At 46.3% G+C, this 26,735-nt stretch overlaps 1 protein-coding gene across 1 annotated transcript in view; it reads right to left on the reverse strand.

The window, feature by feature from the left end:
- The window catches only part of FKBP8 (FKBP prolyl isomerase 8), a 71,648-nt gene that overhangs the window by 17,380 nt on the left and 27,533 nt on the right, over positions 1–26,735 (reverse strand). The window contains exon 3 of the mRNA XM_088468948.1: positions 594–763. Within this exon, the coding sequence (XP_088325074.1) occupies positions 594–763 (170 nt within the window). The remainder of the gene's footprint in view (positions 1–593; positions 764–26,735) is intronic.

Consider the following 26,735-nt stretch of genomic DNA (forward strand, 5'->3'; position numbering starts at 1 on the left):
ACTTTGCAAAATGAGGCAGGAAGCATTACTTCCACATGCGCCCACTAACACTGTTATAGTAGTTTTTGGAGATGTATAAATTTAGGTGGACAGTAAAAAAATAAATCTATCGTGCCAGAAAAATATTGTGAGTAGGCAGTAGTGTAAAAATTATAATAGCTGTGGTATAGCATATCACAAAACTAGGATAGAAGGGCTCAAGCTGTCTAGTTCAGCTTAATTGTGATTTACCTTCCAGTATAAATAGTAGTATATTGCGTATTTCATAGCACATCCTCATGAATTAGCTTTCTGACTATAAAGAGATTCATATGTAAATTAGCTTTATCATCACCCTTTTTCTCTATGGGTGCATCTTCTGCTCTTACACTAGATACAATCTGTCTAGGGCAGTGATTCCCAACCTCGGTCCTCAAGGCACACTAACAGTCATGGTTTTAGTGATATCCATGCTTAAGCACTGAAGGTTAAATCAAAATAACTGAGGTACTAATTAGGTCACCTGTGCTCAACTATGGCTATCCTTAAAACCAGGACTGTTAGTGTGCCTTGATGACCGTGGTTGGGAATCCCTGGTCTAGAGGCTGCCTCACCTGCATTACGTCACCGTCTCCCAGAGTGAACGTAAGGGGGACATTTTCTTCCACAACACTGCCCTCCTCCAATGTGGTCTTCAAATGCACAGTGACATCTTGCCCCTTATTCGGTCTGCTCTCAGCACCCTTGCCTGGGATCAGTACTTTCTTTCTCAGGACTCCATTGCCTATAGATACAATTGAAGAGGCGAGTGAATGAAAGTGTTAATGTCACATTTAGAATAAATTGAGATATTTACAATTAAAGAGAAAATTAGACAATTGAACATGAATTGGACATAGCACTTTTATCCACAAAATATATCAACATTGTGTTCCTGCTAGGCTGTTTTAGCTAAGGACACGCGCCTCCCCAGTCAACCACGCCCCCTTTTTTTCCCTCCCCGCTTTCTAGTGGGAACACTATTTAATGATCTTTAGGTCATAACATCTTCATCCATTAAAAGGTCATTTTGTAGAAAATTGTTACGTAACACTCTCATTCACCCAATTTCATTCATAATTTATAAAGTTATATAATCTCGCCATGCTAGTAATAATTTTAAGAAGAGGGCTTAATGTAATAAAAATGTATTGAGAACATTAATGAGGCATTGAGTAGGGGCTGGGTACGGGATGCCGGTGCTCGGTATCCCGTTGGTCAGAATCCCGACAGGGTTAGGATACCGGCACCTGTCTGTAGGTATCCTAACCCTCCCCCCTCTCCCTACCCTAACCCCACTCCCCGGTGCCTGAACCTAACCTCCCACCTAGTGTCTAACCCTAACCCCCCCCTAACTGCAGCCCTTACCCTTGGGATCCTGGCAATTGGGATTCCAACGCCGGTATTCTGACTAGTGCCGGGATTCCGGCGTCGGCATTCTGACTGCCGGAATGTCCGTGGTCGGGATATTGACCGCAGCCTATTTAAGAGCACCCAATAAAGGGAGTACCCTAGCAATACAGACAATAGAACTATGTCTAAAAAAAAATATATATAGTATACCGGTAGTATACCTGACAACTCAAACACAAAGATATACCCAATCAACTGGAAAAACTAACCAAGGGTATTTTCTTTTCCATTACATTTTGGCATATCTCATTCATAGGTGTGGTATAAGAGATCATCAACTACAATGTCAACATTCACCATGTTGACATGACCTGACTATCAACAGTTATGTTGACATGTTCAACTCTAACCCTGCTATGATCATAATGTAGACAATCATTTTGTCAACATCATCCTGTTGCATGTCAACATTATTAACAAAGTTGTCAACAATTAGCTGATTCACAAGATGGACACTGTAATGTTGAATGGTTCTGTATCCTTCTAATCAATTGCCTACTGAGAGGCATTAACCTTTTGTGCATCCTCTACAGGGGCAAGTCGTTTACATGTGATTCATACATTCAGTGTCCTGTGCAATTATATTAGTTAAGTGGAATAAACACTCCATCAGAATGATGTACGATGAAGAAGTACAACAAATACATATTTATAGGACAGATCACAATAAAAAATACAATAGAGAATCTCCAGCGTTTAGCATCAGATGTTGGCAGAATACAGCGGTGTTTTTACTTAAACCAATGAAACACGCTAAACTGATTTTTCACACAAACAACCAAGCAGATAACCTATATTAATGTAGTTTGGCCTTTAAAGTATGATAAAAAAAAATTGTAGTCTTTATCTGTTGCTAATTTTGTAATTATTGCATAGAAAGTAAGCATTAGAAATAAAGTTATATACCAATATAATTGTGCAGACCAAACTCCCCTACTGTATAATTAATCACCAACTGTATAGGTGATCTATATGGGGGAGAATTATCTCCAAAAAGTCAAGAAGTTTCCCATAGAAACCAGATTAGTGCTATAATTTTATGGAATTGACTAGATAAATTATAGCTATGCTCTGATTGGTTGCTATGGACAACAATTCCATTTATCCTCTAGGTTTGATAATTCTCGACCCTCAAAAGTGTGATTTAATTAAAGAATGTAACTGTATTCTTAAAATGTCCAGCAGAGGCCACAACAGCCCATGTACTGCATTAAATGATCATGTCCACACTAACGCACATTCATTTGCCCATTATGTGACACTGCACATTTCAGCTCTAGGAAATTCCCTCTATTGAGGTCAAGTTGCTAGCTTTGCTCTGCACAATCTCTACTAGACCTCAGTGCAGACAGACTTCTATGCAGAAAGAGTAGGTAGCTTGAGGCCCCCATACATCAGAGATGGATTGCAGCAATCGTGCAATTTGCAATCGATTGTGTATAAAAATCTGCAATGTATGGGCTTCACAGATTGCAGATTGCAACCAAAAAGTGATTAAACAATTCCAATCAGATTGTCCAACATGTTGGATTTCACAGATCGATTGGGGCTGTAGATTGCTGGTGTATGGACATGATCAGCAGATTTGCAGACCGTTTCTAGCAAAATGATGGGCCTTTCAAGATTGCCAGATCTGTTTGCTGCAATCGATCTGCAAATCACTGAAATAGATCTGTAGTGTATGGGCGCAGATTGCTCGATTGGGAAATCCTAAAATCGGGCAATAAATCTTCAAATTGTTCAATTGTGGTTTTCAGATTGCTGATGTATGGGGGCCTATAGATTGGGGCTGTAAATTGCTAGTGTATGGACATGATCAGCAGATTTGCAGACCGTTTCTAGCAAAGTGATGGGCCTTTCAAGATTGCCAGAGTTTTGCAGATTTTTATACACAATCGATTGCAAATTGCACGATTGCTACAATCCATCTCTGATGTATGGGGGCCTTATCTGTGAAATCCAACATGTTGGACAATCTGATTAAACAATTCCAATCACTTTTTGGTTGCAATCTGCGATCTGTGAAGCCCATACATTGCTGCAATCCATCTCTAATGCATGGGGGCCTTAAGAGACCAGGTACAGGAACAGTCTCCTCACATCATGCACGGAGGACTGATGGAAATCTCACCATAACCCCACAGTCCAGCATAGTACACGTGTGCAAATATCATTTTTCTCTGGCTCTGCAGGTGGAAACACATTGCAGGAAAGCCAGCAAGACTGTGACCTAATTAACAAATAATTTATTGTAATGCATACTCTTATCATTGCAGAAAAGGCACAAACATTTTAAAAAATATAACATGTAAAATATAAACAAAATTCTCTCCTGCAGTCTAAAGGCCCCATACATCAGCAATAGATTGTGGCAATTCTGCAATTTGCAATCGATTGTGTATAAAAATCTGCAATGTATGGGCTTCACAGATCACAGATTGCAACCAAAAACTGATCAGGTTGTCCAACAAGTTGGATTTCACAGATGGATTGGGGCTGTAGATTGCTAGTGTATGGTAACAATCAGCAGATTTGCAGACCGTTACTAGTAAAATGATGGACCTTTCAAGATTGGCAGATCTGTGTTTGCTGCAATCGATCTGCAAATCACCGAAAAACATCTGTAATGTATGGGCGCAGATTGCTAGATTGGGAAATCCTCAGATCGGGCAACAAATCTTCAAATTGTTCAATTGTGGTTTTCAGATTGCTGATGTAGCGTTCCCGCTAGGCTGTTCTAGCAGGGCGCCACGCCCTGCCCTATTTCTGAAAGGCAGAAAGCACCCTGCCCTCCAGCGCGGCACCCCGTTGAGACAGCCCACGGGTTCTGACTTCACCCGCGGGTCACAGTGTCCTGCGGGTGGTCAAAACGGCGGCGCAGCGGTCACCGCCAGTGAATGGATGCCGGGCGCATGCGCCCGGCATCCATTCACTGTGGCGCCCGGCATCCATTCACTGTGACCGCGGCGCTTGGGGGCTGCCCGGCGTGTCCGTAAGTGCCGGGCATGCCCCCAGGAGTGACGAAAAGGGACGCGTCATAAAGACACGCACCCTTTTCTTTGGTCACACCCCCTTTTATGGGCGCTCGCACATAAGTGCCCTACCTCTAGGTCCGGCGCCCTGCCTGCTGCCAGACCTAGAGTGAACACTACTGATGTATGGGGGCCTTTAAACCTACTCCATAAATAGGCTGTGGAAGGACTGACGTCCCACCCACATACGGTTAGCAACTTTCCTCAACAGAATAATAAGAAAATAATAATCAAAATGAACGGTAAGATGCTAACATGTTAAACTAAGTTTCAGAACTTTTAATGAGCAATACCTGAAGGCAGCAACCTCCAATGTTTTCTTACTGGTTTTTAGGGAAAACTTCCCACATTTCATACCTTATATACTCTCCTGTGATCACAAACTGTGCCTGTTATACTGTACACTAGTATGCAGCAAAATCCTATATTGCCATGTGCGGTATTTTTTTTACAATTATATCCTACGTATTGCCAGAACACATAACCACACGATAATGGCCATTTTCCTGTAGGCAAGGAGAGGATTATGCTTCTGTAACACACAACAGGCCTAGATGTGAGTCTCCCAGACAAGCTGCGGCACCACAAGGGGAAATCTCCCCTGGCAGCATAATACCTTCATACAAATGTATAGAAGATACATGATAAACACAGAATACACTTAGCACTTTCCTTATCCAAATGTAATAAATGAGCTTGTCTATTGGAGCTGGACCTTTCATACATAATTCCATGCATCCTGGCAAATGCTAGTTGTGCTGCTAATGAGGTCCCAGCTCAATGATCCCCAAACCGCAGCCTTGTTATTCCACCTGTACTTAATAAGGAGATTTAAGGCTGCCCTGGCTGTTCATTTCACCTGTCCATAAACATGCATCATTTCCCCATATCCTGCTGTCTTACTCCTGCAAATGCAATCTGTCCTCACTGGCTCGCCGGATTATTCCGGCATCTCGTAAATCACCTCCTCCCGTCACACTCGCTGCCTGTAATGGCTTCCTCTGGGCCTCCTATATTTCACTTGGGTGACAGTTAATATATTCCCAGCATCGTGGCTCAGTGCTGAAACCCATGGCAGCCTGACTATTAATGGTTTTCTGAATGGAAATAATCATTGACTCCTACTCCCCCTGGTGTCTCTGGATCAGCTCACCTGCAGTCTAGGGCATTTGTGCATTATTTAGCTCTGCTTCATTAGCAAAACTCTTGAAGAATAATAGGCTGCAGAAAAGAAGTTGTTTAGGGGAAGTACTAACAAGCAAACATACAGTTTATTTTACCAGAAACATCATTTTTATATAGTACAGATGTGTCCTCACACACCTAGCCATGACATGCCATGCGGCACACGTCTTCTTCGCTATTAGTAACAAAACTGCTTCACGGGACTGATTTATTTGATATGCGACACTTGAATGTGTGTTACTGAGTTTGAATCTGTACAACTGAACTTAGTGTAATAAAAAAAAAAAAAAGTGGTGGCTGCACCGCACTTCGTATACAGATTCAGACTCAGTCACACAGATATAGAAGTGCCGCAAATGAGATTAATGAGTGCAGCCTCATGAAGTGATTTTGTCACATCGCTTTGCCCACTCCACCGATAAAGATGCTCCGACCACCTGGCAGTGTGTACACACAATGTGAGCCGGCACCGATGCGGGAATACATGAGTATGCCCATATTTGTAAAGCAGCAAGCATATTAAAGGCTAAACAAGCGAGCCAGCGCTGCTGCAGAAATACATGCGTATATGCCCGTATTTTTAAAGCAACAAGCATGTTAAAGGTTAATCCAGCTTGCCTTTAACATGCTTGCTGCTTTAAAAAAAACAGGCATACTCGCATGAATTCCCGCAGTGTCACCGGCTCACTGGCCATTAAATTTAGCTCAATATATCTGTGAACGTGTTTCACAGATTTATCGCATTGGACGTAAAATATTATGCTGATATATTGTTCACATCTGCTTGTGCACACACAACAAAACAACCCACCAATATGCTGGCAACTGGATCCAGGGAAATTTACATCACAGATGGTTCTTTTGGCAAGACATATCTTGCAGGTGATTGGTAAGTGTGCATGCACAATATTGCTTGTACAGAACCCTTACCAAAAATTGTTACACCCCACATTAGTCTTCCCTTTGGGAAATCACTCTGTGGGGGAGATTGGTAAGGCTACCAGTGAAAAAAACATTTGCGTTTTAGCCATCATGCTCATTCATGAGGAGAGCAACCGGATTCTTGAGAAATAGAAAAAATTTATGGCATTTCCGGCAATGGCCACGTCACAGGGGACAGGGTGCATAGTGTGATAAGGGTTTCAAAGTCCCTCTTCTCACAGCTGTGATGTGCCTATACTTACCGTGGTATAGCTGAATGACATGTAGTGAATAGAGACTTTGAAATCCTTATCACAGTGGTTCCCAAACTGTGCGCCGTGGCACCCTGGGGTGCCTTGGGACACTTGTAGGGGTGCCTCAGGTTGGTGGTCCAGCACCAATTCAAACTATATATGGTCAATGTAATGTAAATATGTGGACAAATAGAAGCTCAAACCTGTCTACCACCACATAACTGACCCTAAGGATGACAGGTCAGCACAATTTACTTCCCTTTACTACATTTTTGTCTGAAATTCTCAATAACAATATGTTGGCCTAGGGGTGCCGTGAAAACAATGCTGTCACTCTAGGGCGCCGTGGTTTAAGAAAGTCTGGGAACCACTGTCTTATGCACAATCCCCCATCCCCTGTGACGTGACCATTGAGGGAAATACCATGATTAAAGCTGTACACACACACCAGAAGATTATCTGTGACAATACTTGCCATGGTACAAGTTGTATGACATTTGGCAAACTGTAAATCCGATAGCTTTAACAATTAAAAAAAAAACTAACCAGAATGATATGTAAAAAAAGAAAACATAGGTCCTCGTGGGATTGCAGCATTGGTGGTCAACAAAACCCAGAAATTTTAACTTCAATGTATAGATCAAAATGTAAAATACATTGTCAAGAAGCTGAATCCAAGTTTGACCAAATTTGGCAGAGATGGTTACAATCTACATATGCTAAGTTGCCGCCGGATCAGCATACTTTACCTAGACTATAACCTTTTATGTCGTTATGTTTACTGATTGGGAGTCAGACTGTGATTGAATCTTGCTTGATGCAGCGTATATATGATTATTTCATGCATATTGGGAATGGAGGTTTCTACATTATGTGCCCTAGTATTTAAAGGTTAATCCTCTAGCGTAATGTATATTGTATATTCTGTACTAGATGATGTTGATACTATTATGCACTGGGTCTATTATTCTATTTTTCATATACTTATATAATATGTTTATATATGCTGTAGTTTTTTTTTCTTTATGCTCTGCAGTTTTCAAATGTGATGTTTCTATTAGGTGTTCTATATATTTGCGATGAATATGCTTTACGCTTTTGATGTGTGATCATTAGTTTTTTTTTTGTTTGCTGTTTTATTGTTATAGTGTATTGTTTAATTGGAAAACATTTTCAATAAAAAATACTCAATTTAAAAAAAAAAAAAAAAAAAAACACATTGTCCAGTCTCATTTATTTCCTCCAATGACCATCAGAAACACTATAGTCATTCTCTGAGCACTGGTTGACAATGCAAAATTGAATGAAAGTCCGTCTTGCTGACAGATCTTGAGTGGCTTTGCACTGCACATGCTCCAGAACCGAGGAGCAACTAGGGATGATGAGCAGTCATACGCAACTGTTATCCACTTAACTGACGATTTTTCTTTCTAAAAAACACTCGGAAATTGTAGGGGTTTTTTTATGAGTAAATTAGGTGCGACTAGATCAGATAACGCGCTGCCTGGAGTGGTCGGAAAAATGTGACCATGCCAGGCAAGTGGTTAAAGAGAAAATATATGCTAAGCACACCTAGCTTTACATTACCCCTTTCACACAGATTTGGACCCAGGAGATTGCTGTGTAAAAGGGTATACCAGTGTCCAAATTGACAGGGCCATGACCCTGGTTGCTACCAGGGTTATACCAAGGTTGCCTGTGGTCTGAAAGGGTGTGACCAGAGTTAGTCAACCCAAGTTACAGTTAAAAAAAAAAAATCTCACTGGTGGCTCAGGAGCGCTGACATCCACTTTTCATGACTCTTTGTGAGCATGTAACAAAACGTCCATTTCTACTGAGTCACACATTTGGCAGGGCTGCCACAGGTTCAGTTTGACAGGGGTCGACCGGGGAGTAAGTGCAGTGTGAAAGGGGTATTGGAGCTGTGACCCGGGTCTAACCAGTTTTCAATAAGCCGGGAAAAAGCAGGGTTGAAGCACCGGCTTTAGTATGAAAGTGGTATAAAAAAAGCCCTTGCTGCTGAATTCCCAGAAGTATCTTTTAGGTAAGATGCGCTCCATCCACATCTTATCAATTGGTCCCAGATCTGCTGAGCACATGAAGGATGTTTTACCTATTATTCTTATTAAACAATCAATGTCTGAGTTTATCATTATAACATAACAGGATGAATATTATGATTGGTTAAATACCATAGTTTTTAAATAGGATTTATAGACTCCTTCTGGTCTTTCACATGATGTTAGACAATAAATGTGACTCTTGTCTTAGATATAACAGTTATCTGTTTAAAGGAGCATATCCACTAGCAGATAGAGGAACGACAGTACGATTACAATATTGTAATCATGGAATCAGTATGTAATACCGCCGGTCGCAGTGGAAGCCCGGCAGGGGTGAAGATCCCGACAGCTAAAAAGGTAAGTATAACTAATACTATTCTCCCCCCTAACCCTCCTTCAGGGGTGCCTAACCCTAACCTCCCCCCTAGTACCTAGCCCTAACCCCAACTTCCCCCTAGCCCACAGTTTCTCACAGTGCATGTTTTCCGGGTCTCCTCACACAATCACAAGTGAGATATTCGCTGCACCTGTGGATCTTTTAAAATGTGTAAGTGAGTAATAAATACACCTGTGCACCTGCTGGGTGACCTGCAAAACGTGACCTGTGTGGGGTCCTGAGGACCGTGTTTGAGAACCACTGCCCTAGCCTAAACCTAACACTCCGGGAGGGGGGATGCCTAGCCCCAAGTCCCCCTGGGAGCCCTAAAACCTAACCCTCCCCCCTCGTCGGGCTCCCGGCATAGGTCTAATGACAGGCGTCAGGATTTTGACGCCTGTCATTAGTACCTTGTCGGGATTTGGCAGTCGGGAAGCCGGCATAGCGACCGTCAGCTTCCTGACCGCATCCCGTAATCGCACAGTCGTTCCTCATGATGTGCAGTGCCTACACTGAACGATGTCGTTCCGTGCAGGCACCCTCCCTCATCCCCGAACATGCGTAAACGGTCGTTAGCGGCAGATTGACCTGCATGTTCAGGCGATTATTGATGTCGGAACGACCAGCAGGAGAGCACTTCGCTGGTCGTTTCCGACATTATAGTGCATGATTAACGAGCGATTGAACGATTAAGATGTCGTAATCGTTTAATCGCTCATTTAAATTGCCTAGTGGATATGAGATATTAGAAAAGAATGTGTTTATATGCTAGCTAAATGGAAAATAGATAAGTGTCAAACAATCTATTTTAAAAAAACAATTAAAAATAGTTATTCACATTTCTTATAGAGCTTTACATGATTACCTAGTCTAAATTGTTAGGTGTTTGTCCTTGAAGTTTTAGCTTATATTTAATTGGTTGTGAACACTGTCCAAGAGTGTTTGTTCCTATCCTTAGCATTTTTACACATGAACAGATACATACATACATACATACAAAATGCAATTAGCAATATCCTGACGAAGCACCATTCATTGCTCATACACACATAATCAGGCTGAGCGCAGCACAAATCTTTCTTTGCTAAGGGGCCTATCCATTAGCAAATAAATTTGAACGATGAACGATTTATCGCTCAGGCGTTCAATTTATCTGCGAATGGATAGACTCTGAACGATGAAAATGCGCACTCCCGTGGCTGACAAATTTTGTCTTTTGTCTCTCCAACATGTTGGTCAATTATGGCTTATCGCTGACAGATAGTAGAAATATCTGTCGCGGTAAACGACGAACGAAATTTTTAATGAAAATGAATAGAAACATAAAAAAAAAAAAATCCACTCCCTGAATGATGTCATGCAATATCGTTCGTCATTTGCAAAAATCTGTCATGTACATGACAGATATCTGTCAAGGCAGCCCCAGAAATTTTCAAGGGATAATCTTTTGTCTGAAAAAATATGAGGTATGGTAAGAACTTACCTTTGTTATCTCTACTTCTACGAAGTCCATAGGGGTATAGGTGATGATGTCAGGCATCGGGCACCATAGAGTTAAAGTTTTCAGCCTCCTAGGATGCACTAGGGTACCCCCTCCTTTACCCCGCCCCCGAGCCAAGGCATCTCAGTTATGTACCAAGCCATAGGCCGGAAGAGGAGAAGGAAAAGAGAGCAAAAAGATCTGGACACACACAAGAATCACATTCTCACCAGAGGGAGACGGAAAAACCGGTGACCAGAGCAAAGCCCATCTGCAGCACAGGTGCGACAGGGCGGGAGTCCTGTGGAACCCTTTGGACTTCGTAGAAATAGAGATAACAAAGGTAAGTTCTTACCATATCTCATATTTTCTACATCAGGGTCCATAGGGTATCCACAGGAAACCTTGGGGATGTCCCAAAGCAGTATCCTTTAAGGGTGGGGACGCTCCTGTGCTGAAAGGAGAATCCGCCGATCGAAGGAAGCATCCTAAGAGGCAAAGATGTCAAACGCGTAATACCTCACAAAGGTATGGACCGAGGACCAAGTGGCAGCCTTGCAGATCTGGACTGCAGAGGCACCACGTCGAGCAGCCCACGAAGGACCCACAGACCTAGTGGAATGAGCCCTCACAGAGGAAGGAACCGGAAGGCCTTCATGAAGATAAGCTTCTGAAATGGCCATACGAATCCAGCCTGCCAAAGTCTGCTTTGAAGCATGCCAACCCTTTTTTACAGAAGCCATAGAGGACAAACAAGACGTCCGACTTCCTAAACGAAGAAGTGCGGTCAACATAAATCCTTAAGGCCCGCACAACATCCAAAGTGGCCTCACCCACTGAAAGATCAGGTGAGTTAATAGCCGGCACAACGATTTCCTCGTTGATGTGAAAACTGGAAACAACTTTAGGAAGGAAACCAGGATGAGTGCGTAGCACCGCCCTGTTCCTATGAAAAGTCAGAAAAAGGGGGTCTACAAGAGAGAGCCCCTAAATCAGAAACACGTCTGGCCGAAGCAATGGCCAGAAGGAAAATAGTTTTAGCTGTCAGACATTTGAGGTCCACTGAGCCCAGTGGTTCAAACGGCAGTCCCTGGAGAGCCCTCAGGACCACAGCTAAATCCCAAGGCGCCATCGGTGGAACAAAAGGTGGCCGACACCACTGGAAGAACGTATGGCACACACGATGGTATATCCTTGCAGAGGATGGTTTCCGAGCCCTTAGCATCGTTTGCACTACAGAGCTGGAAAATCCCCTGGACCTTAACATGGCCGTCTCAACAGCCACGCCGTCAAAGACAGCCGAGTCAGGTTCGGGTGAAGACAAGGACCATGTGACAGGAGGTCCGGACGTAACGGCAACCGCAGAGGAATGTCCACGGACAGTCCCTGGAGGTCTGAGTACCAGTGCCTCCGGGGCCACGCGGGAGCTATCAACAGGAGTGTCCCTCCTTCCTGTTTGAATTTCCGGATTACTCGTGGAAGAAGGGAAAACGGAGGAAACAGATAAGCAAACCCGAACGTCCACCGGACGGACAGAGCAGCCACCAGAGACGCCTTTTCGTCTCTTGTGCGAGACCCGTAAACCGGCAACTTGTTGTTGTGCCGTGACGCCATGAGGTTGATCTCTGGAAGACCCCACCTGTCCACCAGAAGTTGAAAGACGTCCTGGTGCAGAGACCATTCCCCCGGATGAACGTCCTGGCGACTGAGAAAGTCCGCCTCCCAGTTTAGGACTCCCGGGATGAAGACTGCTGATATAGCCGGGAGATTGCGCTCCGCCCAAACCAGGATTCGGGACACCTCTACGAGAGCCGCCCGACTTCGGGTTCCTCCTTGCTGATTTATGTAGGTCATGGTGGTAGCGTTGTCCGACTGGATCTGCACTGGGTGACCTTGGAGAACCCGATGTGCCTGCTGGAGAGCATTGAATACCGCGCGGAGCTCCAATATGTTTATTGGAAGCTCTGTTTCCGCCCGAGTCCACCTGCCCTGGAACAAGTGTGGACCCGTGACTGCTCCCCAGCCTCGCAGACTGGCGTCCGTTGTCAACAGGACCCAATTCGCCACCCAGAACAGACGACCCCTGTTGAGATGGGTCGTCTGCAACCACCAGGCTAGGGACAGGCGAACCTCCGGAGTGAGCACCATCGTCTGGGATTTTAGACTCTGAGGCAGTCCATTCCATTTGGACAAGATCCATTGCTGCAGAGGTCTGGAGTGAAACTGGGCATATTCCACCATGTCGAATACCGACACCATGGAGCCCAGTAACCTCATCGCAGACAACTGCGCACCCTCAACTGCAAGGCAGAGATCTTTTCCCCCATCACAAAGATCCTTTGCTGTCAGGAGTCCAATAAGGCTCCGAGGTGCAGAATCCGCAGAGACAGGATCAGGGTGGACTTCTGCCAGTTTATCAACCAGCCGTGCCGTTGCAGTACCGCAATGGTCAGGTCCAAGTGACGTAGAAGGAGCTCTGGAGATCCTGCCACCAATAGAAGGTCGTCCAAGTACGGTAACATGCGGACTCCCTGCAGGGAAGCCACCATGACCATCACTTTGGTGAAAACACGTGGAGCTGTCGCCAGCCCAAAAGGTAACGCCCGGAACTGAAAGTGGTCGTTGCGGATTGCAAACCTGAGGAACTGTTGATGGCGTAAAAGAATAGGAAGATGCAGGTAAGCGTCCTGTATGTCCAACGACACCATGTAATCCCCAGGTTCCAGCGCCAGAATGATGGACCGTAGGATCTCCATCCGAAACCTCGGCACCCGCAAAGACTTGTTGAGTGCTTTGAGGTTGAGGATCGGACAAAACTACCCACTGGGTTTCTGCACCAAAAACAGACTGGAATAGAAACCCTGGCCCTTCTGGGAGAATGGAACAGGCACTATAACTCCAGCCTGGAGCATAGTGTGCAACACTTTCCGCAGTTCCAAGGCTTTGTTCCGGTCTGATGGAAGACCCGTGGTGAAGAATCGAGACGGGGGCCTGTGCCGAAAGGAGAGGGCGTACCCGTGAGAAACCACCTCGAGAACTCAAGTGTCTGTCGTGGTAACCAACCAACACTGGGCGAACTGCAGCAGGTGGCCTCCCACTTTGGGATCCCCCAAAGGGAGGCCCGGACCGTCAGGCAGCAGGCTTGTCATCTGGCTTAGGGGCCGGACGCCTGGTACTCCAGGCCTGCTTTCGGGGCTTGGCCGATTTTTTGGGGCCAGCCTGTCGGGGAAAGGACTGTGCTTTAGGCCTACTCTGGGCCCTATAAGGCCGAAAGGACAATGTACCTGAACTGGAAGGAACTGCAGCAGACGGGAGACATGCAGATTTGGCTGACGCCAGCGTGGCTACAATTTTGTCCAGGTCCGGACCAAATAGAATCTCTCCATTAAAAGGCAAAGCTTCCAAGCCCTTTTTGGAATCAGCGTCCGCCTTCCAAGATCGCAACCATAAGGTGCGTCCTGGGGGAGGAGCACTGCCACAGGGCCAGTCAGCGTGTGCAGAGAGGGCTGTGTGCAGCGGGGGAGGCGACGGCTGTGAGACAGGGAAGGCGCGCTTCCCTGGCATGCATTTAACCCCTGGGACGCCGCAGTGCTACCGCTCTGCCGCGGTCCGCTGTCCCAGGGGGTAGTGGAAGCGCAGGTTAGTACTTGGCTCCACGCTGCAGCCAGTTCCCAGGGAGCCCCCTGCCTGGGGACTCTGGACCAAGTTCAGCAGGGTCCCACCGCGGGACCCCGCTGCTTACCTTGCTGTCCCCCTTAGATCCGGCCATGGTCCCAAACAGCTAGCTGTGACCCCAGATGCTTACCAGCATCCCCGGATCGGTACCGGCGTTCTGGTACCGGCGGGGGTGTAGGGAAGACAGCATGGACGTCAGTACTGACTGTCCATGATGTACTTCCAGATGTGCAGCCACAGCTGCACTGTAGAAAACTTCAGGGACTCTTCTTAGCCCCCCTCTAACAGGTGAATCCGACTCCGGCCGGGCACCAAACGAAACTGAGATGCCTTGGCTCGGGGGCGGGGTATAGGAGGGGGAACCTAGTGCATCCTGGGAGGCTGAAAACTTAACTCTATGGTGCCCGATGCCTGACGTCATCACCTAAACCCCAAGGTATCCTGTGGATACCCTATGGACCCTGATGTAGAAAGATCTGCTAATGGATAGGCTCCTCTACTGTCCAAGAGAAATTGGTGCCAATCCAAAGAAAAAAATCAAGGGAATAATTTCTGAAACAGTAAAGGTCCAATGTAAAAATGGACATTACTGATGATTAGTTAGTAAGGAACAATGGTATATATATATATGTGCGGTATTTGTATTGAGTCAATATATTATGAGAGATAGTATTTAGAAATAGTATTTGAACTATAAATAAAAAAGTGACCTTTTGTTTTAACATTTAGCTAAGGCAGCCTTATGGAATGTTAACGATGAAGCTTACTTTGGTAACAAATATTAATGCTCTCTTTTATGGAATGCGAGTTACTTAATTGCTATTACTAAGCACACAGGTGTCTGCCAAAGACTCACGGCTGGGAACCAAAAGTTGGCATTAAGGAGAGACTATTTAATATGTGATGACCATTTCCAAGAAAAATGGACGTTGAAAACAGACTGCTTTACATAATAAATCTTTATGTACAATCACAATTGGGGCATCTCTCTTTAAAGATTGATACATGTTGAATTCTCAGAATTGGAGTGACGAGCTATGAATACTTATAAATATGTAGGTTAGTTGGATGCAAATAAATATCAAAGTAAGTGGAGATATGTTAGGAATATCCTATAACCTCTGTAAACCTCTGTAAATGCATTTACCTTGTGCTGGAACACAAGAAGGGCTGGCTTGCATATGGTTTAAGGTTATAATTTTTTTTTCTTATGAATACCTGAAGTAAAACTCCTAACTACTACAATTCTCTCAGTGTGGACAAACAATTGTTATTAATACTTTAATATGGGTTGGGTATGACATCCCGGCGGTCGGTATGCCGCTGGTCAGAAAATATCCTGACAGACAGAATCCCGACACCCGTAGGCAAGTATAGTACTACTAACCCTTACTCTAACCCTACCCCCTTAATGCCTAACCCTAAACCTAACCGCCGATACTTACGGTACCTTCGGGATGCCGGCGGTCGGGATACTGGAGTTGGGATCCCAACGCTGTCGGGATTCCAGCGCCGATATTTAGACCGTCGACTTCCTGCACACTGGGATGCTGACTACATCCCCTGACTACATCCCCTCAGTCGCAATTGGGTAGTAGTGTTCACTCTAGGTCCTGCAGCAGGCAGGGCGCCGTACCTAGAGGTAGGGCACTTCTGAATAGGAGGCGGGACCAAAGAAAAGGGGGCATGTCTTTATGATGCGTCCCCTTTTCATCACTCCTGGGGGCGTGACCGGCACTTACGGACATGCCGGGCAACCCCCAAGCGCTGCGGTCACAGTGAATGGATGCCGGGCACATGTGCCCAGCATCCATTCACCGGCGGTGACTGCTGCGCCACCGTATGGACCACCCGCGGGACACTGTGACCCGTGGGTGGAGACAGAACCCACAGGCTGTCTCAGCTGGCGCCACGCTGGAGGGCAAGGTGCTTTCTGCCCTTCAGAAACAGGGTAGGGCGTGGCGCCCCGCTAAAACAGCCTAGCGGGAACGCTAGGTAGTAACAGTGTGTTTGAATGTAGGGATCATTTTGTGAGGGCTCTTGTACTTAAAATAGGATGATGAACTGATAATGAAAAAGGCTAGGGGCAGTGCAGTCACATTGATGCATACAACTCTACATACGGGCAAATATCCACATTTACTTCCATGAACGTAATGTTGTTGTAATTATGGATGACCTGTGTTTAAATCTGTTTCAGCCCCTTGGGGTTGAATTTAAAATGAACATAAAGATATGTTTGCGCATGCCCAATAATGCTTCTGCACACGTGTGTTTCCATGTCTGTAGTTTGCATACCATAGCTTTTAATACACGTGTGCACCTTAAATCTGGTCTAGATGTATTTGGAGCCAAGATGCACCAAATTCATATCTCGTGTAACTCAAAATATTTTTGTACCTAAAAGAGGTGTACTTAACTTGTGTCTGCATTAGCTCAATGCACTTATATTGTAAAATGCTCGATCACCTCTCCAAGGGGTGTGGTATGATTTGTCGACAGTTACTATGTCAACATTAACCATGTTGATATTAATCATGTAAACAGTGATGAAATGATGACATGTTAGAGTTAACTAGCTTCTGATGACTACAGCAAGGTCAGCGTAGCTTCTGGTCCCGTCGGCCATGTGACCGTCAATTCTGGGTCAGACCTCCGATCCTGCAGTGTTCTGTTGCGTGTTTCTCCCCTAACCCAACCTCTACTGTCTTACTCAAACCTACCCCCAGTCTAAACTTAATGTTGAAATTCTGACAATGTCGACATTTTGCATTTTAACAATGGTGTCGACATTGTGATTGTGGACCTTTTGACGACATCCCCTCTCAGGGGTCTAATTAATACGTTTTGTTATGCAGCCCATAAACCATTCAGTAGCATTTTTTTTCTTTATATAATCATTTTCTTAATGTCTTCTAGGATATAGGGCCTCAAGAATCAAGGCGAGACCTGACCAGTGACCTATAAAATGGAGCTATAAGCTCTCTTCCTTTTACTAATACCTCTTACCTATACAACCAAATAATGTACTGGCTGATTAACTGCACTGGATATATAAAACTATAGCGCTAGGGTCCCTTTCCCTTTGCGGTTGACATTACTTCAACACTCATTCTGTGTCCCATTTTTTTTTTTTTATTTAGGTGTCCTTTTTAAAATTTGATATATCAGGTTGAGTCTCCCATATCCAAAATGTTTGGGACCATGCACGGAGCCCCCGGTCGAGGGAGATTGTCAGTGATCTTTTATTTCTTCCATTTTTTAATAATTGCGCCATCAGTAGATCTCCTCTCACCAAGCTGCTTGCCTATTGTCGAGTAGCTCATCCCAGCCTTGTGCAGGTCTACAATTTTGTCCCAGGTGTCCTTAGACAGCTCTCTGGTCTTGGCCATGGTGGAGAGGTTGCAGTCTGACTGTTTGAGGCTGTGGACAGGTGTATTTTATACAGTTAACCAGTTCAAACAGGTGCAATTAATACAGGTAACGAGTGGAGGATAGATGAGCTTCCTAAAGAAGAAGTAACAGGTCTTTGAAAGCCAGAATTCTTGCTGGCTGGTAGGTGTCCAAAAATTTTTTGTTCTTATTCTGTCTGTCACAGTTAAAGTGTACCAATGATGGAAATTACAGACCTGTCTCATCCTTTAAAGTGCAACAATTTGCACATTCCGCTGCTGTCCAAATACTTTTTTGCCCCACTGTATATATGCAGTATTCTCTCCAGGCTGTTTTTTTGCGGGCGCACCACCCAGCAAGAAACAGCTACCGCCTGGCACTCCCCCCCGCCCCAGTGCGCCAAGTCCCCTGTTGCCCGGTCACCCTCAATGTGTCCCTGTTGCCAAGGAAGCTGGATGTTGCGCTGAGCTGCGCCAACGTCACATGTTCTTCCCATTGGAGGCTCTCAGTCCATCTGGCATGTGTGTCTGCCGTTAATAAGGACATGTATTGGGGCGGCGGAGGGGGGGGGGGTATCAGAGGGCCTGGCAGTAGGTTGTATGGGGATGTGGCACATTGGGGCAGGGGAGAGTGCCGGGTGGTGCAACTCTGGCCCGTCACAGTACAGGGTGGTGTCAGGCTGAAGGGTAGAGATCCCTCCCCCTGTATAAAAGCAAGGGCGCGCTGTTCGGGCGGGAACACATTAAAGAGAGCAGACCTGCGTCCACTCTCTGTGTAGGAGCTGAAAAACAAATCTGTGGGGATAGTATTTGTGAGCCTGCAAGTGTGGACACTATCTGGGAGCTGTATAAAAAAATTAATTCTGTGGTGCCAGCACTAAATAATGTGATACTAATTTCACTAGAGCACGGATGGGGAACCTCAGGCCCGGGGGCCGTATAAGGCCCACAGAATCATTTGGTCTGGCCCTCGGAGCATTTTTCTGTGGAGCTTTTTTCTGTTAACCTCATCTGGCTAGCAGGATGCCTAGAGTGGCACTCTGCAGGCAGAATCTATGCAGCAGTGCCGCCTGGAGCATCCTTCAGACACTTCAAACGGTCACACCGCTGCCCTTACAGCTCCCCAGAGCATCCTCAGGATGCTCCGACATTGCTGTAATCACCAGCTATTGTGGCCCTGCCCCAGTGTGACGTCACACGTAATGTTATATATATATCAAAATGGCTTTCGGCAGAAAAAAAAAGGTTCCCTACCCCTGCGCTAGAGGGACCAGATCCTACAGACTCTGATTATGAAAAAGCTGAAAAACGACTGGGTCTCTTAGAAGGAGAATTAATATATAAAATGTTATTTCAAGTTTAAATTATAAGGTCAGGGTTTAAAACATTTTATTATTGCGAAGGCCCCCACCCGGCTAGAAACATTTTCTGGGGAGAACACTGGTATGGCTGCCTTTTCATCCCTTCAATTCGGGACACATGTGAATTACACAAGTTCTGTGACTGATTAAAAACAGGTGAAATGGAGACTTGCAGTCAGCCAGCCACAGAACCTGTGTAATTCATAGGTGTTCCCAATTAAAGGAATGATATGGCAGTCCTATATGTATGATCTAGAACCATATAAATTAATATTTTTCTTTTGAGTCTTCAAGTAACACTTGACGTAAACAGATTTGCTTCTAAAGTATAGTACCTTCCTCTCTATTGCAGGTAACCCTTTGGACTTTTTAAAAGCAACTGCAGAAAAAAAAAACAGCTATTTAGGCAATCTTAATACAGATCCACCACTTTAGTTTTTTCTTTTGTCTTGACACACTTCATTGTTCTTCAGCGTGTTTTATTGTGTGTTGAGTACCTTTCAGAATAGAGTTATCCATTTTTTTACAACTATCCTAGGTAAGTTTATATTTCTTAATTTAAGTGCTAAGAAAGCTGCATACAACTAACCATAACAGTTTTCTCTTACTAACATATCTGCTACATATTACAATTAGCCAACTCCCCTGCTTTGCCTGATATGATTTCTCATGTGTCAAAAAGGAGAAAGGCACTTGTGACTAATACATGGGCATTTGCAAGTCTTTGACCATGTGAGCTAAGCAGTTGCTAAAAAAATACTTGGACTTGCCCTGCGGGGGGCCGTGTAATTCCCAGTGGGCCCCTCCCCCTCGTATACATACATACACACATACACACTTGAGACTGCGCAATCACTGCTGGCCACAAGAGGGGAAGAGACAGGGCTGCTGTTTCTAGTGCAGTACTAAGCTGCAATGAAGCCAGAATGAGGGTGTGCCGTTGGGCTGCCCAATCAACGCTGGCCACGATGATTGGGACACAGCGCGAGAGAAGCCACGGCTGCTCTGTTTCCTCTGCAGTACCCACAAGGGGGTGCCACCAAGTTGCCCGATCACTGTGGCCAGCAGTGATCGGAACACACTGGGGGCAGAGCCGTGGGTACAGGGGGATCGGGAGGTCCCTCCGATATAGGCGGCTGTTGGAAGATCATTTTCCAGCAACCTCCTAGTGGGCATTACTGACTGGTCGCATCATGCAGTGTAGTTGCTCACCGTCACGTGCACCCTTTCCCTTGAGACAGCTGTCAATGGATCCCTCCAAGAATCCTGGCACACCCGAGAGGTTCAATCATACCTAGCAACTATACCCCCAGGAGGCGCACACCAATCAGACATAGGAGGGAGGACACTGGAACCGCGGGTTCAGCTAAGAGACAGGAGAGGGGGGTATAGGCAGGGCATGTGTCCCTGGTGACAAGGGCTCCACTGGGGGAGCTGGAGAAGCAATCCAGCTCCTGGAGAATGATAAAGCTCTGCAGACACGGGAGCTCAGGGAGCAGGGAGGGAGGGGGTTAGTCAGCAGCATAGAGTTAAACTTCCCAGGGGCTGTGAACTGCAGCAAGAGATTGCCCGGCACTTGTCACTCTTCTGATGGCCCCTCCCCCTCACTCACAGCCTCAGTGTGACCTGCCTTACAAGCTGCTAAATTCTGGATGCTGTAAGACAATCAGAAGAGATCTCCAGCAGGTAAGTTAATGTATAGGACAGAGGTTTCCAAACTCTGCCATTACAGTCCAGGTTTCAAGGATATCCATTGCTTAAGCACAGGTGACTCAATTAGTATCTCAGTTTATTTAACCATCTGGACTCAAGCATGAATATCCTTAAATCCCGGACTGTAAGGTTTTACTCTGATATAGGGGAATTAGGGGGGAGATAGGTATAGACTATGATAATGAGAGATATGGTAAGAACTTACCCTTGTTATCTCTCTTTCTTCAAAGTCCATAGGGGATCCACAGGGTTGACCTTGGGGTATAGGTTGGGAACCAAATCCAGGCACCATGCAGTTAAAGTTTTCAGCTCCCAGGATGCACTGGGTCCACTCTCCCTATAACCCTACCCCAAGCCAGAGGCACCTCAGTTTGTAAGTAGCCAAAGGCCGGAGGAGGAAAGAAAGAGAGAGAAGACTGGAACACTCAACAACCATACTCACAGAGAAGGAGACGTGTAACCGGTGACCAGTAACACAGCCCATATGAAGCCAGGTGCGTCAGGGCAGGTGACCTGTGGACCCTATGGACTTCGAAGAAAGAGAGATAACAAGGGTAAGTTCTTACCATATCTCTCATTTTCTTCTTCAGGGCCCATAGGGAGTCCACAGGGTTGACCTTGGGGATGTCCCAAAGCAGTCCTTATAAGGGTGGGGACACTCCTGTGCCGAGAGGAGAATCCGTCGCCCAAAGGAAGCATCCTGAGAGGCAAAGGAATCCAATGCATAGAACCTTAGAAAGGCCTGGACAGAAGACCACGTGGCCACCTTGCAAGGCAGAACAGCCGAGGCGCCACAGCGAGCCGCCCACGAGGGGCCCATAGCCAGAGTAGAATAAGCATCAACAGAAACAGAAAGGCCTTCCTATGTGTAGGCCCCTGAGATAGTCATACGAAGCCATCAAGGCAATGCCTGTTTATTGGCCGGCCATCTTTTCCTGTGAAATCCACAGACCACAAATAAGGAGTCTGATTTCCTGAAGGAACTTGAACGGACCACGTAAATCCTGAGAGGCCGGACCACAGTCAATGAGGCCACCCCAGCCGGGAGGACTGGAGACTGAAATGTCGGAACAAAAAGTTCCTGAATAATATGGAACTTAAAAACCACTTTAGGAAGAAACACAGGGCAAGTGCGACTTACAACCCTGTCTTGGTGAAAGAGGGAGCCACATGAGAACGCTCCCAATTCCGACACTCTCCTGGCAGATGCAAACGCCATAAGAAAAAGAGTCTAAGCCATAAACCACGTAAGGGCTAACAAAACTAGTGGTTCAAATGGAGGCCCCAGGAGGGCATGAAGAACCACTGCCAAATCCCAAGGAGCCCCTAGGGGAGATAAAGGGAGGTAGAATCCAGAAAACACCCTAGAGGAGGGTCCGGATACCCAAGAGTGGAGCAATTCCACATCCGAACCATACTGACAGTTCAGAGACCCGCACTTTCAGGGAGGCCAGGCGGAGGGCTAGACCCAAGCCAGCTAGAAGGAATGCCAGAACTTCTGGAAATCCTAAACACCTGAGGATCGTAGCTACAGGTACGATACCATAAGAATTATGTATGCCACATTCTGTGGTAGATCCCAGCAAAAGCTGTCCTGCGCGCTCTAAACATCCCGATGATGACAGAGCCAGAGAAGCCTTAGGACCACAGTAGGGATGCAGTCAAAGACAAACGATCCAGGTCCAGGGAAAGGCAAGGACCCTGAGACAACAGGTCCGGATATTGCGGCAGCAGGAACGGAGTGTCGATGGAGAGACTCCGAAAATCTAAGTACCAGTGACGTCTGGGTCAATCCGGAGTCACCAGCAGGACAGTATCGCCGTCTCGATTGAACTTCTGAAGAACTCGAGGAAGAAGGGAGACCGGAGGAAACAGGTACACAAATTGGAAGGTCCACTTAACTGACAACGTGTCACCGAAGGTTGCTTCAGCACCTCTAGTTCTGAACCCTAACACTGCAATGTGTGATAAGAGTCAGGAGGCTATGAGGACCACCTCTGGGAGGCCCCCTCTGCTCACTAGGAGTTGAAACCTCTCTTGGAGAAGAGACCAGTCCCAGGGATGCACGTCGTGACAGCTGAGGAAGTCCGCTTCCCAATGGAGAACTCCAGGAATGAACACTGCAGAGATGGCCGGGAGGAGACCCTTGGTCTATGTCAGAATGTGTGACATTCCTGTCATTGCTACCCAACTACGAGTGTCTCCTAGATGTAAGCCACTGTTGTGACATTGTCGGACTGAACCTTTAGGCCAGAGCGAGGGCCCAAGACAGCTTGAAGTTCCAATAAGTTGATTGGCAGGGGTGTAATCGACAGACGTCCAACTGCCCCCAAATGAGAGTGGACCGGTCACTGCGCCCCAGAGACTGATGTCTGTTGTAAGGATTACCCTAGATGAGATGGCCATAGCCACCAAGATAGAGACAAATGCACCTGCAGAGAGAGCATCATCTTCTGAACAGTGATCCGATGGAGAAACCCGTTCCATCTGGAGAGGATCAGTTTTTGCAAAGGCCTGGAATGGCACTGAGCATATTCCACCCTTCCGAAGGTAGATACCCTGGATTCCAGAACCCGCATAACAGAGAGTGTAAAGACACTTGTCAACTGTGGAGACATCCGCGCACTCGTAGTTGTAGACTGGAAATCTTGTCTGACGTCAGAAGGATTCTCCGATTCTGAGAATCCAGCAGGGCTCCCAGATGAATCATACCCTGTGAGGGATTCAGGGAGGACTTCTTCCCAGTTGATTAACCATTCATGCTTGTGAAGGAAAGCAATGGTTAACTGGGAATGGCTTTAAAGTACCTTGGTGATCCTGCTAAGAGCAGGAGGCCGTCCAGATACAGGAGCAGTTGGATACCCTGAACAGGTGGGTTGTCATAAAAGCCATAAATCTGGTAGACCCTGATGGGGCTTTAGACAGTCCAAAGGGCAGAGCCCGAAAATTGGAAAAAAAAAAAAAAAAAAACTTAACAGATTTAGTCCAAGGCATTGTAGTGGGGAGTAGCTGAAGGCGGAAATTTGCCGTGATACTGCCAACGTTGCTATAATCTTGATAAGCACCAAACAAGATCTCCACGATATAGGGTATCCGTTTTAAGACCCATCTTGGAGTCTACCTCTGCCTTCCATGAGCACAGCCATAGGGTATGGCGGTGGATACAGTCGCAGCCGAAACCCTGAAGGTTAGGAGACAGGCATCCAATGTTGTTACTCCAACATATGAAACTGCATTTTGAATGTGAGCAACAAAAGGCATCTGATTCCCAGACGTTTTTGAGGGAAAAAGCTCTACAAATGCACCAGCCCAGCACTCAATAGCATTAGCCACCCATGCGATAGCTATGTTTGGACGGGCAACAGCCCCTGAAAGCAAGTATATTGATTTCAGGCAAAGTTACCACCTACGGATCCGTAGAATCCGTCCGGACAGGGATGGGAGGCGTAGTAGCGCTCTTAATGAGACGAGTAACATGAAAATCCACCCCAGGAGGTGATTCCTATTACCTGCAATGACCCTCAGGGAATGGGAAACATGAGGCCAAATGCTTTTGTGATACCTCTTATCTGGCGATAGCCAGACCCCCACCATGTGATCCACCCGCTGGTCAGAGAGGGGGAAAATAGCCGAAGACACTTTAATGCTTAAACTGAGAGTGATTTGATTTAGGTGCAGGTTTGACATCCTCTATAACTAGGATGGACTTGACCGCCAGGACCAGAGCAGGGATAAAAATACTTGATTTAGGCTTCCCCTCATGTGAGAAGGATAGGAGTCCGATACATAATCTAGTTCACCCTTGGCTGACGATCTATGTTAGACAGCAGTGCAGACTGGGAAGTAGCCACAAGGCATTTATTACGCCATTTTGTGTTTCGTAGAAACGACATCCACCCAGGGTGGCTGCTGTGGTAATCCCTGCAAGGGAAATTACATACTGTTGTGGTACCTGAGGGAATTTCATGTACTGTGAAAAAACCCCGGTAGGGAGCGATAGTCTGTGTCACAGGGGTAAACCGCAAGAAACTGCGAGATACCCTGAGATGAAAGGGTAGCATGTTGAAGTAATCCCAAGTGAGGTACTACAATGGGAGCCGCCAGGCGATCCGCAATGGAGGCCAGGGTCATGAGAAACAAACCGCCCAACTGGGTCCTGTAAGGGGCCCGGCACCTGATGGCGCCGTATACATAACCCTTTCCGAGTCAAATCCTCAGTACTCACACCTGCAGTACATGACTTGCAGGATAGCAAAAATGGGTGCAGTATAGTGCTCTATTTCCTGGTCAGACATATCTAACTAACAATCATTGTGGAAATATCAAGCAGCGCTATACTGGTCATGACTGACGCTAAGATTAGCTGCAGGGACCCATTATCAGCGTATGCAACACACAGTTCCACCTAAAATATGGCAACGTGCAGCACGCAACAGTATGTGACAAACCTCATAAATATTGACAAGTATATATGTGTGTGTCTAAGAACCACCCTAAGTACACCTGTATTACGGCAGATTGTAAAGAAAAGTGATAGATATACACAGACAGGTGAGAGAATAAAGCACAGACAGTCAGCGCTAGCATTAGTCACATACAATGCAGAAATAAATATACATAAATATACATAAACATTACATATAATATACTGCAAAATGTCGCTACATTCAACTGCCCAAATTCAGTGTCTGGGAAGGCTATAGCGCTGTGTACACTGACCCAATAGGCAAGGTACATAGGGGGTCTGGACCAACTGCCGCCCTAGGAGATGTGCAATGCACCACAGAGGAAAATGGCCGCCGGAGACCTCAGAGGAAGCGTGACACGAAGGAGGCAGCTCAGGGACGCCAGACTATAGGCTTGAAAGGCGCGCTGAGCTGAGGGGAGGAGCCGCTGAACAGGGAAGGCTGCCTCCCCTGGCCGGCTATTAACCCCCGGGACACTGGCTCCCGCTGCCGATCGTTAAGTCCCTGGTGTTCTAGTGGACACGCGGGGTATGGGGGGGCCCGCCGCCACTGCCAGTGCCTCCAGTCTGTCCCCAGAGACAAGACACTGCATAAATGCGCGGATCACCGCATCGGTGATCAGCGACCTTACCTGCTCCCCGTTGATCCGGCAGCATTCCTGGGCGCCCGCAGAGTCCAGCTAGCACGGGCTCTGGGGTCCCGCCGAGATCCCCAGATCTGTACTGGCTTCTCGGCGCCGGCGGATTGATGGAGCGGTAGCTTGGACGTCCTATGGACAGTCCGACGCTGCCGCTCTGAAGAGTCCAAAAGTAAATTAAAAACTGTGAACTCATAAAATAAAAATAAGCTTAGGGGCTGCTAATTAGCCCCCCCCCTGCGACAACTGTGACCCAGACTCCGGCCGGGCACCTACTCAAACTGAGGGGCCTCTGGCTTGGGGGCGGGGTTATAGGGGAGCGAAAAGCTTTAACTGCGTGGTGCCCGGATTTGGTTCCCAACCTATACCCGAAGGGCAACCCTGTGGATCCCCTATGGACCCTGAAGAAGAAACTAGTAGTAAGAATATGGAGGTAGGTGGTCATTGGTTTATTGGAGTTACTTAAACTTAAGGGTTTTGTTTGTTTGATTTGGAATGATACACCGCTGGCCACATCCCGATCGACTAGCAGGTAAATACTTACTACCCTAACTCTACCCCCTAACCCTCCTTTAGGAAGCTTAACCCTAACCTCCCCCACCTGTGCCTAAACCTAACCCCTCCTTTACCCGCCGCCTAAACCTAACCTCCCCTACCTGGGGAGGTTGCTAAGGCTGAAAGAAAGCCTAGCTTCACCCTTGCCTGGGGCTTCCATTTAATGCTGCTGCCTGCCCGCAGATCCATAAAAA

This window comes from Taudactylus pleione, unplaced genomic scaffold (genome assembly GCF_031769625.1).
Source record: "Taudactylus pleione unplaced genomic scaffold, aTauple2 ptg000087l, whole genome shotgun sequence".
Taxonomy (NCBI): Eukaryota; Metazoa; Chordata; class Amphibia; order Anura; family Myobatrachidae; genus Taudactylus; species Taudactylus pleione.